Source organism: Gallinula chloropus (assembly GCF_964237585.1).
Source record: "Gallinula chloropus genome assembly, chromosome: 4".
NCBI lineage: Eukaryota > Metazoa > Chordata > Aves > Gruiformes > Rallidae > Gallinula > Gallinula chloropus.
In genome coordinates this window covers 34951338-34966183 of record NC_140088.1, presented here as the reverse complement: position 1 = coordinate 34966183, position 14846 = coordinate 34951338, and the positions used below count along the sequence as shown (strand labels likewise).

The following is a 14846-nucleotide window of genomic DNA, read 5'->3' as shown; positions in this document are numbered from 1 at the left end:
AAGGTGTGAATAAAGGGATGGAGGAGCTAACTTGGAGAACTGCAAAAGTGAGTGTTGAGGTTTTCATCAGTACTGAAACTCTCAGTGTATTTATCATTCTTAGACAGTTACAACGGTCTTAAGAATTGGTTTCTGACCTGTCGTAATTCAGATCTTGATGCTGGGCTAAACGTGTCTAACCATAACTGAGTGAAAGCTGAAACAGTCTAGAAATGTTCACTTAGAGGTATCAGAGTAGATTATGTTAAGGACTTAATTTTAGAAATCATCTTTCAGGCAATCTTTAGAACTGCGTACAGATTGCTTTTTTATTTTAAGCTTGAATATGAAACGGGTGATAGCAATAGTGTTTTTCTGTTTGACAAGGACTACAAAACTTTTATGGAAAATGAAGCTGTGGAACAAAACACTTGATGGTTTCTCCTTATGTGATTTCAATTTGCTCTTTGAAAGCAGGCAACACAATGCAGAGATGTCTGAAACAATTCTTCCTATTCTTCTGAGAAAAGGGAAGGGGGGAAGGCAGTGCATTGCCTTGGTTAAGATTTTTTTTTTTCTTAGGCTATTTTTCTAATGTTTTTTTTGAGGCTGTAATTGATCTCCAGGAATTAATTGGGCTTGTTACCAGTTAATACTTGAGCTTAGAATTTTAAGGAGGGTAGCAGTGCTATTGGGCAGCTGGATAATGTTCATCTGTCTCCATGCTTGAGCTTTCTTGTTATCTTTAGGTTAAACATTGCCCTGCTGTAAGAGAAAGGTGACTGAAGGGAATCTAATTTTGAACTGTTGCTATTCCTTATGTTCCTATGAGGAACCCCAGGAACACGTCTGTAGGGACAAGCGCTCATGAGAACTGACTGCTGGCTGTAATTTGGAGGGCTGAAAAAGGGATGTAATATGAAGCAGTGTGGCAATTTTGCCTCCAAATAGGCAGTAGGGAATATAAAAGCCTTTCAGGGAAGAAACAAAACCAGAGGAGGAAACTCGGAATTGTCAGTATACTTCTGCTTCAGAGGATAACTGAATTGCTCTCTCTCAGGTTCTCTTCAGAGCTGAAGGCTGGCATGATGAGTAGGGTAGGTGTACTCCCTGTCCTTAGAGATGCTTCATTTTACTGGTTTGCCCTGGTAGTTGGTGTGCAGCAGAAGCTTAGAAGGATGGCAGCTGAGAACCCTGTTGATGTTAAGGAACCTAAGCCTCTGTACAGTTTGCTAGCACCTCCCTTTCGGATGGGGAAGAAAGCCCTTCCCTGGGTGCTGCTTGGAGTAGTGCGACTCAGTAATGCGCCCGCTGTGACAGCGAATCTAAGAGTGGTGTAGGAATTGCATATCATTAGAAACTGTTACCGAGAAGTTAAGTTTGCCGCATTTAAGTGTCTTCTCAAAGCCTGCTGAGATGAATCACTCTGTCCCAAGAGGCTTTGGTGGTGATCCTCACCCCCGCAGGGAGAGTGTGGGTATAGTCCAATGGCTGATGGGTTGTGAGGAGGTTGCTTACTTACTTTTTCTCCTTGGAGCTGCAGCTTCTGACATTCAGCTGCTTCATTCCTGGGAAATTTCCTTTTTCTGCTGGCAGTGTCCCCTGTTACGTGCACTGCCTTTCTCCCCTGCGTAGAGATTCCCTGTATCTCAGACCTTGCTTCCTTTCCCCCTCGCTAGCAGTTGCTGCTGTTTGCAGACCCGAGGTAACAGAGCGTAGGGCAGTGGTTCCATAGCTACTGATGACTGACAGAAAAGGAGTCTGTTGAGATTTCGGTGCTGCTGAAAGAGGCAATTTATATGTTCTTGTAGTAGTTTTAATAATTTAAAAAAAATAAGCCAACAAAACCCCACAATCCCCCTCCCTCCTATTTTAGCAAGCTGGGCCAGAAGCATCTCTCAGGGTGAGCAGAGTTAATCTTCATCATTGCGGCATTGACTGACAACCTGGAGGATGATAATGTGTGATTTTTTTTTTATATTATTTTTTTTTCTCCTGGTGAGCGGGGGAGGAGAGTGGAAATTGCAGTTTCTCTGCTAATTGTACTTTAGATGTCATTTGTGACAATTTCATATTGTCTAGACAGAGATGGTGGAGCAATTGCTTCCACAGAGCCTAGTGTTAGCCTGTTATGTATCTGGGTAGCAAAAAAGGATTGGGGGGGGGGGGGGAAGTGGAAAGATTGGAGAGGAAGAGGGTGCTGTAAGCTCCAGAGAGGATTCAGGAGTCAAGTGTGACCTAGTGAAATGTTTCAAAAGGAAATGTGAGCAATATGTGTTTCTGTTCTCTCTTAGTACGCTTCTCTGTTGGAAACTTAGATGTTGAGTGGCTAGCAGCTCCCTGCTTCTATTCAGCCTTGGATTATGTTTATTCTCCTGAACAGAACTGCTCCCAGACTCAGCATTTACTGTGGTGGGATGTTGGGCTACCTTACAGTTTGGGGTTACTGAAAACAAATAGCCTCTCTCTTCTGCGACTATGGGCAGCGAAGGCTGTGAACATGGTACCTGACTTGATAGAATGCAGCATGACTTACTCTAAAAACATTTATCTGTGCCTTCCCGGAGGACAGTAGGTTACACTGCTAGTGTCACACATGGGACACTTTATTGATGATTATAGCAGTGTATCTATTATTGAACCCATTTGTCAGTACTAAACACATTCAGATCTGTAACTTGGCCCTTAAGGGCTCAGTCTAGAATGAGTTAGTAAAATAATAGATTTTATTTGTGTGTAGTACTCTGATTTCAATACAGATACTGTTAATTCTCTAGAGCACTAAGCACAGAGATGGTGCTTCTGGATTTCAGGCAAGTGCTGGTTGCCTTATTTTGGAGTTTTTTTGCCTACCTTATGTATTTATATTCACCTGTTCATTACTCTGTGATCTGAGAGCGCACGGTTGTAGGACAACTACCAGTCAGGCTTAAAATCAGCTATAGCTTTTAGTAGTTACTGTTAACTGAAGTATCTTTGCCCATCTGGTCTGAATGCAGCCCTAGTATGTGATTTGTGTCTCTGTGTGAAATAGTGCTGGAGCTGAGTTTGGTCTCTGCTGGAAAGGCCATTTTGGCTGAGACCATTCAGCTTGGACAGAGAGTGTCTTGGGAGTAGGTTTAATGGCGTGTGCTTGTCATCCTGGTCCCCACAACCCCCTCACTGCTGGTCTTCTTAAGGAGCTTTTCTAATGAAAGGGGTGGTCTTGAAGCAGCAACAGCTCCTGTTGCTTTGTTGAGTGGGATTGCAGTCTGTCTGGATACAATCACAGGGCCGTGAGGCCTCTAGAAAGTCTCTTTACCTGGATACCTGGTCATTGTATGGCTCAGGCAACTGTTGGTTTGTGTTTTACTGAAGTTCTGCATACCAGCTCTCATCTGAGGTACCTGGTAGAACAAGGATCTTAAAAGTATTTATTTCAAGGATCAGATGGGGTGTGGAGGTGAGAACTGTAGATTCCCCAAAGTGCTGTTCTGAAGCAAAACAGTGTGTCTCCTGGGAGACCCACACCATGTTACTATAATGACTGCCTGTGTGAAAGGATGCTTCCACACCCTTCTGGTCCCTGTGGTTGGTATACATTTTGATTTCTTTCAGTGAAGCTGCTGGCTGCTTTCTGACTGTGATCTCTCCAAATCAGTGCTCTTCGTGCAATTGCTAGCCTTTCCAAAGGTCAGAAGTATGACTGGAGAATTCTTAGGGACTCCTTTCTAACAGCCTGCAGAGCCATGCAGGATGTACTGGTCATCTTCCCTGTGGCTTTAATCTTTGTATGTCATTTAAGTGGCTAGACCATAAAATGCTGTGAAAGAGGGTGGTATGTAGTGTATAGGTGCCAAGACTTTTGGCAGGGATGATGAGTTTGATGATTATTTGTGCATGTATCTTATAAGGACACCAGGCATTGCAGGGACATGGCATCAAGCAAGCTGCTTGTGAGTAGGTTGCTCACACCTGTAAGGAGGTGGGCTGCTGTTTCTTGGGATCTGTGTGCTGTGGGAGCTCTTTCTCCCTGATTAAAGGCCAGTCATTAGGCAAGATGATCCAGAAGGCTAGCAGCCTGGGCACATCCAGGCTGCTTGCAAGCCACTGTTTTTGGAATGCTCTGCATAAGCAGCTCTGAAAAGCACCTTCGTGTTGCAGTGGCAGTAACCCAGTCTCTGAACTCTGAGCCGGCAGTTTAGAAAGAGCCAGCTGACTTAATAGGTGGAATACCCTTCTGCTAATTTTAATCTGTCTACCTTTTCCCCCAGAAGAAATAAAAGCAGTTCATATGTGATGCAGGTGATAGCTATATGTCACAGGGGTAGGACTTCAGGTATACCTCAAAGCTATTGCTCTGTTTGTTCTAGATTAACTGATTTTATATATATTGACTTTATGAATTTGGAGCAGGAGAGAAGGTTTGCTGAGGCAGGATTGAAGTATGGTAACTTTCTGGGGACCCAAGGGATTCCTAATATCTATCAGTATTCAAGGTTGGAGCTTTTGGCTGAGTAACCTGGGGAATTAATTAATCTCAAAGTTTAGGAGATTTAATAACTGTGCTTGAATAAGACAAATGGTTGCCAAGCAACTTTGTGCCATAGAGGACAAGATTTCTTGCCTTCTGTAGAGTCCCAGGGCTTTGTAGCAAAGTACCGAGTCTTTCCACCTTGCAGATGCCTTTCCAAGCCACTCAGGTTATCTCTTGGTGTTTTCTCTATTCTAGATTTATAATTTAAATTGAAGAATGTTTTTTGGTTTGGGTTTTTTTTAATTGCTGGAAGGCAGTGAAAAATTGTCTTGTGATCCTGAGGGGGGGCTGTTGCTGGAAAAACATCTCATTTGCATTCCTGCTGGCTAGAAATAGGAAGCTGGATGGAGATTTTATCAGGTCCTTCTTCCTGCTTCCTGTGTTGAAGCTTGCTGTCCTGCCTTGCAAAAACTAACTGCTGGTTAATGTGGGGCTAAGACTGACACCTTCAAGTCTTTCTCACCAGTTGTGTGTGGGGGTGAATAGAGCAGATGTGGAGTGGGACCTCTTTGACTTCAAAGTCTCAGCAGTTTTCATTAAGTTACAAAGACTGCAAAACAACGTTTAGCAGGAGTTCTGAGGCAAAAAGACTTGAAAGGGAGCTCAGCAGCCTTACAAACTTTGACAGTTGAATTTTTTTTCCCCCCCTTTCCATATCTGCCCCAGATCATCTCTCTTGTGCTAATCTAATGGCTGCAACGGGCTTGAATGAGTCAGTCTTGAAACAATGCCATCCGCTGCTTTATGACAAGAGGTGCATGTAGAAGCCAGAGTGGAGGACATGTTCCTGCTATATGCTTTTGATTCTGCTGCCTTCGTGACTCAGACTGGCTTCTCACATACTCAAGCTGTCTGGCTGCATTTGCATACATTTACTTCTTGAGTGAATACTTGGTATCTCTCCCTGTGGCTGATTAAGATACAGAGGAAACGAACTTTTTTTTTTTTGTAGCCGAAAGCCTCTCTTTCTGAGCCTTGAGCCTAAAATTGAGTATCTTACCGTGAAAAAACACCACTGGTTAACTTAAAGTCTGTGTGCCAAAGTGTGTTCTTTGTCCTGTGCTCCTTGGTCCATCCCCTGTCTAGTCACCTTTGAATAGGTAAGAATGTGACAGGTGACCAACAGGTTCATGTTTATGGGTCTGATAAATTGGCATGGGTTGTCTCCAAAGGAGAAGTAGCATCTGCATCTTTCTCTTGAAACTTGAGAGCAGCTTTGGGACCCACTCTTTTTTCTTACTCCAGGTGTTGTTTCTCCTATGAAAGTGAGAGTATTACGCTTTGAATACCTGTGTGGTGAAAACACTTAAGCTGTCAGTGAGTGGTGCAGCATGTTGCAGAATTCTCTGCAGTGGTGGTAGAAATAGTCTTAAGAGGTTTCAGAAAGTGGGGCATAAATGGGGGGGATGTTCCTGAATGGTCTTTGACTGTGTCATGTGCTTTTTTTCCTTTCTAGGAGGTTGCTGGAGTCTTCCCTCATTTCATTATCTCGCTACGATGGAGCAGGGTCCCGGGAACATCCAATCTACCCAGATCCAGCCAGGTAAGAGCTAAATGCACTCAGAAGACATTCAAGTTTCATAGACAAAAGTGTAAGTTTAGTATAACTCACTGAATCCTTTGGAAATGGTTCTGATATCAGGCATGTGTCCTCCTCAGTGACTTGCCATGGGGGCAGAGTGCAAACCAAATGAGGAGATACTGATAAATCTGGGAGAGGGTGAGGAAAAGAGGAAGAAATTGCTGTTAAAGTAAGCACTTAAGGATTCCTGAAAACATGTGGGATGGAGAACACTAGGTGGCAAGCAGATCCAACAGTAAATGAGATTATATCAATAAATTTGAAATCTCTTTTGAAGAAAAATCAAGAAAAAACAGTAAGGGAGAATGCAGTAAAGGCAGTTAAGAGCTGGTGTGAGCCCACAGCATGATTTTGGAGGAATGGAATGTCTCCATAAATGTATCCATATGAGAGAGCCCATAACCAGGATGTTATGTATACTTAACTAACAACAAAATACAATTAGTTCTGAAGAGTTGTGAATCACTGACATTAGACACAGAAACACCTGTAGTCCTGCATAATCTCCAGAAGAGGTGGGAGTATTTCAGAGGACTAGAAAAAGCAAACATGGCAGAACTATCAAAAATGGAAAGGAGTGATCTTTGCAGTTTCTCTTGGTGTATTAAGAAAGCAACAGATGGAATAATGTGACCCATAGACTCTGTCAGAAGAAATGATAGAATCGTGAACAGCAAGCAGCTTTGAAAGCTTTCAAAGAATAAATCGTGACAAATGCGCTTTCTTTAGATGGGTTTAACAAATCTCTGAATGAGGAAAATTTAGTAAGTGTAAAATGTATCTGATTTAGGCTGTTAGGGAACCTCTGGCATAGCTGTGTGAGTTGAAGGCTACCAGGATTTATCATAAAGGAGAGTACAGGAATGCCAGCGCATGAAAAAAAAATGTCTAAGTTGCTTAGAGCTTTGTTTGTTGTCTTAAAATCGTGTTCATTTTACATCCTTAATAACAAAACCTGACTTTTTATACAAATAGTGCTCTAAGTACAAGTTCTGAAAGGGCTATGTTGCAAACTGGCCAGATGGTATAATTAAGCTGGTAAATTGCTCCTTACTGACTATCTCTGTAGACAGATCCTTGCTGAGGTGAAATCTTACATTTGGCTTCTTTTTTTCATTTATTGTTGTGGTGGTTTGACCCTGGCTGGAGGCCAGGTGCCCGCTAAAGCCGCTCCATCACTCCTCTTTTCAGCTGGACAGGGGAGAAAATACATATTGTGAGGCTCAGGAGTGAGATAAGGGCAGGGAGAGATAATTCCACGATCGGTGTCACGGGCAGAACAGACTTAACATGGAATAAAAAAAACCCAAACCTTCTAATTTATTACACTGTTACACACCCAGTGACACCAGAGTTGAATAATGAGAAGGGCGACCAGATCTTAACATAACTCCCCCCACCCCTCCCTTATTAGCAGACTTCAGTCATGGTTTTGCTCCCTTCTTTCCAGGGTGACAAGGGGCAGAGTGTGGGGGGTGCCTGTCAGTTCCTCACAAGTTGTTTTCCTTCTTAGCTGGGGTGGGGGCATTCCTCAGACCCTTCCCCTGCTGCACTGTGGGGTCCCACCCATGGGAGACAGTCCTCCATGAGCTTCTCCAATGTGAGTCCTTTCCCACAGGGCTTCAGCCCTTCACCAGCTACCCCAGTGTGGTCATTGCTATGGGGTGTAGTCATTTATCATAGAATGTCTCTCAAGCCCAGACTGCCCCAGCCTGGTCCTCTATGGGCTCATAAGGCTCCCCAGCAAACTTTCTCCAGCATGGGCTTCTCTCTCCAGGGGCTGCTCCTGCCAGGAGCTCGCTCCAACATGAGTCATAGCATCTTCTGTGTGTCTCCACCCACACCAGCATAGGGCCTCTCCATGGGCTGCAGGTGGGGTCTCTGCTCCCCATCCTCTTCCATGGGCTGCAGGGGAACAGCCTGGTCCACCACAATCAGAGTTCTCTGTGGGCTGCAGGAGAGGCTTTCCAGCGCCTGGAGTGTCGCTTCCCCCCCTTCTTTACAGACCTTGGTGTCTGCAGAGTTTCTTACATCTTCTCACTCCTTTTTCTGGTGGCAAAAAGCAGCTGCTTGTGGTTTTTTTTTTCTCTTAAATGTGATTCCCAGAGGTGTTGTGACCATCATCGATGATGGGCTCAGCCTTGGTCAGCAGTGGGTCTGTATTTGACCCCAGCTGGCAGTTACTATGTTGGGCATTGGGGAATCTTCTAGCTGCTTCTTGCAGAAGCCACCCCTGCAGACCCCCGTCCTCCACCAGACCCTTGCCACACAAAACTACAGTTGTGATGACAGTTGCTTTGTAAAGATAATTCAGAGGCATAGGAATGATGAAATTGACTGTAGTGGGGTAAAAGTACGGTGGAATATGCTACCTATATGCAAGGTCATTGGGAATCCAACCAGGGTAACTGCAGAATGTCTTGGCGACTGCGTGTCAGAATGGTGCTGATAAATGTAAAAGCTTTCCAAATAGCAATTGATTAAATGACAGGTGAAGGGATTGATTTACCTGGAAAGTTGAAAATGATATTTTACGAATGTTATTTAAAAGATATTACTATATTCACGTCAACTTACGAATGCCAAGAGCTGCTAAATGGCTAAGAAATAATTCCTTATTTCTGGAATGTGTGATCCAAAGAAGGCAGATTTATTGATTGTAAGAACCAATTCTGGGTCTCTGGGAACTGTCTTTTGACAAAGAAAAGGAGGAGGGCCTGTTTAGGTTGCTGAAATATTTTTTTTTCCCTTCTGTCACATCTCTGCAATGATGAAGCTCAATAACATGTATGAAAAAGGATTGATGCCTGAGACATTTCCTAGCATAAGGAGCATTGTCAGAAATATTTTTCTACTTGAAGCCATTTTTTAACTGATATGATGCTCTTCATATGACAGTTGAAGTGTTTTTAGGTTGTAGTAGAAGTTTTATAGTAGCTTGGGTTTATAAAGAGCTGTGGAAGAAAATCAGAGAATCCCAGGATGGTTTGTGTTGCAAGGGACCTCAAAGATTATCTAGCCCTGACCCCCTCCCATGGGCAGGGACACCCTCCAGTAGCCCAGGTTGTCCAGAGCCACATTCAACTGCCAGGGAGGGGGCAGCCACAGCTTCTCTGGGCAGCCTGCACCAGGGCCTTACCACCGTCACAGGGAAGGATTTATTTCTAATATCTAATCTAAATCTACCCTCTTCTAGTTTAAACCTGTTACCCCTTGTCCTATCGCTACATTCTCTCACAGAGCCCCTCTCCAGCTTTCCTATAGGCCTGTTCAGGTACTGTAAGGCTGCTATAAGGTCTCCCTAGAGCCTACTCTTCTCTATGCTGAACAAGCCCAACTCTCTTATCCTGTCTTCATAGAAGAGGCACTCCAGCCTGCTGATCAACTTTGTGACCCTCTTCTGGACTTGCTCCAACATCTCAGTGTCTTTCTTGTACTGAGGACCCCAGAGCTGGATGCAGTACTCCAGGTTGGGGTCTCACCAGAGAAGAGTAGAACTGCAGAATCACCTCCCTTGACCTGCTGGTCACACTGGCTTTGATGCAGCCCAGGATACGGTTGGCTTTCTGGGCTGTAAGAGCCGATTTCTGGCTCGTGTTGAACTTTGCATCCACCAACACCCTCAAGTCCTTCTCAGGGCTGTTCTCAGTCTGTTCTCTGCCCAGCCCATAGTTGTGCTTGGGACTGCCCCAGCTGTGTTCAGGACCTTGTACTTGGCCTTGCTGAACTTCATACAGTTTGCATGGGCTCACCTCTCAAGCCTGTGAAGGTCCCTCTGGGCAGCATCCCTTCCCTCCAGCGTGTCAACTGCTCCACACAGTTTGGTGTCCTTAGCAGACTTGCTGAGGGTGCACTCAATCCCACTGTACCTGCCTGACAGAGATGTTTAAACGGTGCCAGTACAGCATTATTTCCCTGACCACAACTCTTAGAGTGTGACCATCCAGCCAATTCCTTATTCACTGAACAGTCCATCTGTTAAATCTATGTCTCTCCAATTGAGAGACAAGGATGTCATGTGGGACAGTGTCAAATGCTTTGCACAAGTCCAGGTAGAAAACATGTGTCACCCTTACCCACCAACATTGTAACCCTGTTGTAGCATCCCACCAGATTTGTCAGGCATGATTTGCCCTTACTGAAGCCATGCTGGTGGTTAATCTTTTCATTTTTCATGTGCCTGAGCATAGTTTCCAGGAGGATCTGTTCCATGATCTTGCTGGACATGGGCACAACACTTGACTGATCTATAGCTCTCTGCGTCTTCCTTTTTTCCCTTTTTAAAAGTTATGTTTCCCTTTTTTCAGTTGGTGGAGGCTTCACCTGACTGCCATGACTTCTCCAATAGGATGGGGAGTGGCATAGCCACTTCATTTGCCAATTCCCTCAGGACCCGCAGATGCATCTTTTTGGGTCCTATGGACTTGTGCACTTTCTGGTTGCTTAGACATTCTCAAACCTGATCTTCTACACTGGGTGGTCTCAGTCCCTGCCTTTGCCTTCTGTGACCTTAGCAGTGTGACTAGAGCCCTTGCACGTGAAGACTAAGGGGAAAAAATGCGTTGAGTACCTCAGCGTTCTCCACACCCTGGGTAACAAGATCTCCTGTCTCATTCTGGCTGGGGCCCACATTTTCCTTCAATTGTTGACATAGTTGTAGAAACTTTTCTTGTCTTTGATGTCCTTGGCCAGATTTAATTCTATCAGGGCTTTAGGTTTCCTAACCTGATCCCTGGCTGCTCAGACAATTTCTTTTATTTCCTCCCAGGACCTGCCCTTGCTTTGACCTTCTGTAGGCTTCTGTTTTGTGTTTGAGTTTGCCCAGGAGCTCCTTGTTCATCCATGCAAACCTCTGGGTGTTTTTGCGTGACTTCCTCTTTGTTGGGATGCAATAGTGTCAAAACTTCTTCTAAGGACAGTTAATTTGTTCCAGTCAGTGTCACTGTCCATTTCAGAGAATGAGATTCATAGATGCACGAGCCGGAAGCTTGGGGTAATGTTAGAGTCTTCCTCCACAAACCTTACTGGGGTGCTAGGCTATTAGACTGTCCCTTGAATTTGTTAGAAATTGGGAATGCGATTGAAAGGGGGAGTACTGCATTTTGAGGGGTTTTTGTAGCATCCTCCTTTTTAACAGAAAGCTGTGATTTTCAGATGTTCTTAAATAACAAAGTGGAAAAATGAAACAAAGGTGAGAGAAACATACATCATGTCTATGTGGGTATGTGCACTTAAATACATATAAAAAAAAATATATATACATATCCTGAAGATCAAGCTGTCTCCAGTGGAGTCTTTTTTAAAATTACATGAGCTGAAGAATTTATTTTTGAGAGTGTGTGTGTTAGCTTTGTTCCTGCTGTCTGTAGTGGTGCTTTCTTTGAATAACTGAGGTCAGGGCTGAGGCAGGAGAGTGTTTTTTGAAGTTCCCTCAGATTTAGAATGAATATTTTGATGTAGACTGCAGCAAGTCTTTCTCCTTGGCCTTGCTGAACTCCTCGAAGGTCAGCTTGGCTGTTCTGTCATTCTTCATGGCTTCCGTATGTACAGGGTTTAGGAAACAATCTGCAGAGGAATGGAATGAAGCTGTCATCAGAGAACACTTTCTTTTAAAAATAGAAATACTCAAAAAGATGGTCCCAGACTGCATATATGAAGTGTCACAAGGGTGTCTGGTAGATGTTCTCTAGAAAAAAATCAAAGAAAGTTACTGGGAAGAGACTTTCAGGACAAATGTTGCCTGTTGAAGGCTTGCTGATGGCCATTTCCTTCCCTATGTTCCACTTCATACTGGCCAGCCAGCAGCGCTGGGTCCCTCTAGAATGCACTGCCTGTTGATGACATGGTTGGTAGATGAGATGGAAGCTGTTTGGGTCTGGTTTTTGCAGTGCAGCCTTTTTCCCACTCAGTCCCTTGTTGCGTAGCCTCTCTTGCTCTGAACCATCTGCTCCAGTAAATGGGGTCTAGTCACCTCAGAGACTGGGTTCATTTAGCTCCTCTGGTGTTGTCATGCTGCTTGCTGTCCTGTGGTTGCAAACTTGGTTGAAGAATTGCTGGATAACTTCTATGTGTGTGTTGCCCCAGCTTTGTTAGAAACACAGGTCAGAAAGAAACACACCAGGCAGCCCACTGTGTGACTGGTGTGTGTTCAGCCAGCCGGGGCGCTGACTTTGGGTGGAGGCCGAGTTATAGTTGCGTTCACGAAGTGAATGAACCGAAGAGATATATTTAATGTTAGCTGGTGTTTCTTTTGCTGCTTTGCAGCCTTCTCTTCCCCCCAGGACAGGTAAATCTCTTACACTAGCTTTCAGCTCTGGTTCTAATTTGTGTCATAACTGTATTCGAAAGACAGATAGAATCTGACAAAGACAATTTATTTGTTTTGCCCTGTGTGCACTCATCTGCAGAGATTAATTCCGTAGCCTGTTGCTTTGAATGTTTCTCCTCTGCCTTTTTGTACTTTATATCTCATGCTTTTCTCTGTGTGTATGAGACTTAAGCTTCTAGTCTTCTCTTTTCCACTGTCTGTGCAGCCTACGTGCCACGTTCTGTCAGGATGCTGAATCTGGCTTCTCATTACCTGTGACGGCCAGATATTATTCCCTTCTCTCTCTTCTTTTCCTATCAAGCATCATTGTGGCTTTTCTTGTAATGTGTTGCATAATTTGAAGACTAAATGTCTGCAAAATTCATTCTTTGTATCCTTCTGTAAAACTCTCCCTTGGTGTGTGATATTAGCTGAGAAAAGTTAGTTACACTGCTGGATTGCTGAGATCACTGTTCATCTTTTCCAGTGTTGCCTTGTTTCCATGTTACTTCATTCTCTATGTGCATATATTATGCCATAGACTTATTTTTAGGCATTCACAGAGGCTTTGGCTTATGGAAAAGGCCAAGGAAGAGAACAGCTCTTCATTTGAGTGCACTGCTGTAATGCCTTGCTTTTTTATACTTTGTCTATTAAGTCTTCAGGGGAGTAGAGAGAAGTGCTGTGTTTGTACAGTGAAGCCTTCTGTGTTATATAAGCATGAACAGCTTTAAGTCATCAAACAGTGCGTAAAAGATCCAGGATGAATCCAAAACGGTGTGTGTGGTTCCCCTTAACTCTTGTGCTGCTTATTGACTAGGTTTTTAGACCCCTGTGCCTGTAGTGTAAGCCTGCCTCTTTACCAAGATATAGTAGCTTAGTAGGATACAAGGAACATACCTTGGGGAAGACACTCTTTGTGTCTGGGTGGCTTCTAATTACTTCTTTCTTGCAACCTGCTGTTTTGCTTATATGCCCTGAACATAGAGCAGATAGAATGCCCTTGATGGGGGTCTGCAGCCAAAACAACATCATCCAACAATCGTATTAGTAGAGATTATTATGGAGTTTTTGACTGTGGTCATAGCATAAAACAGTGAAGCCGTGTGATCTTGGTCACTACAAGTTTGTACATATCCTTGGGAGACTCTGTATCACTGACGGTGAGGTCCGTGGTAAAACAAAGGTAGCTTGAGACTCTGTTCTGAAAATGGGTAGTACTCCTATAAGGCAGACAGGCTACCTCTCTCTGTGAATGTAAATGAGTGTGTTTTCATATCTAGACTATCCCCTAGAATTCACTGTTCATTTGAGGCTTCTTGGGTTTTTTGCCTTTTTTTTTTTAAAGCTGTTCACGCTCTCATTTATAAATTAAAAATTAGGGCTGCTCTCTCCATTATCAGTCTCTTGCCAGTGGTGCCCTTGCAGGAAAGGAGATTGTATTTTCATGACCCTGGGAAGTACCAGTCTGGTAACTTTAATTGAGTAAAAAAGAACAAAATCAAACAGATGTACAGAAGGGGGAGTAAGGGGGAGAAGGAAGGAGCTAGAAGTTAAAGGAAGAGAAGAGGAGCGGAGGAGGTGAAGGGGGTTGTTCTCATCTCCTGTCCTCTCCCCAAATCAGTGTGTAAGTCTAATTGAAATAAGGCTAAAGAAGGGATTATTTGAGCATCTCAGGAGTCCAGACTTGTAATACTGAGTAACTGTCTCGCAGAAAGCACGTACTAGAAGCTGTAGATATATGCAGGCTAGGGAAAGAGAGTATCAAGGAAGGGGTTAATACTGGCGTGTATTAGCGAATGCAAATAAAGGCCTAGTTATGCATGAGAGAGAATTGACAGTTAGTTGCAGAGAAAGATTTTCTTTTCAGGTGGGATGCAAGGCTGGGATGTTCATCCCCATTCAGGTGGGATGTAACATTCCTTCACATAAATCTACTGGATCTGATGAAATTGCTACTATGTGAAATCCCTACCATTTGGATTGCAAAGTGGTTTAATGAAACTGTTAAATGTTTGGGGTTTTTTTTTCCCCCTCTTGCTTTATACTTTATGGTGCTCCATAATTACCTTCAAAACAACAGTTCCTTCCTTCAGTGTTTATTTGAACACTGCTGCTGTTTGGCATTGCGAACAGAGTTCACATTGGGAGTGGGCTTGATTCTTACCAGGGTTACTTCCTGAGCTTGGTTCTGTGAACTGATTAAAAACTGAAACAGTTACCTCCAAAGAGTCCTGAGAAGCTAACTTCTCTCTGTTGTAGATGAGCTTTTTGTCTATAGGTACTGTTGTAGTGCTTCTGTTTGCACAAGAAGGGACTCACATGGGAGTGTGGCGTATAAAGGGAAGATGACTTCTACTCGTGTGTTACTCTTACTCACGGGTAAAATGCAAACAGCTGATTTTCTGATATGCTGGTACTGTCCTGTCACTTGGAGCTCTGAAGGAAAATAGGACTTGCTG

At 43.7% G+C, this 14846-nt stretch overlaps 1 protein-coding gene across 5 annotated transcripts in view; it reads left to right on the top strand.

The window, feature by feature from the left end:
- AMBRA1 (autophagy and beclin 1 regulator 1) overlaps nucleotides 1–14846 on the top strand; it is a gene marked incomplete at its 5' end in the record, with an annotated part of 126250 nt that overhangs the window by 15586 nt on the left and 95818 nt on the right. For 3 of the 5 annotated variants that reach the window (XM_084264052.1, XM_084264051.1, XM_084264050.1), the window contains one exon: nucleotides 5952–6038. The exons of the other annotated variants lie outside the window; for them this stretch is intronic. In XM_084264052.1, the coding sequence (XP_084120178.1) occupies nucleotides 5952–6038 (87 nt within the window). The remainder of the gene's footprint in view (nucleotides 1–5951; nucleotides 6039–14846) is intronic. 5 annotated transcript variants of the gene reach the window in all.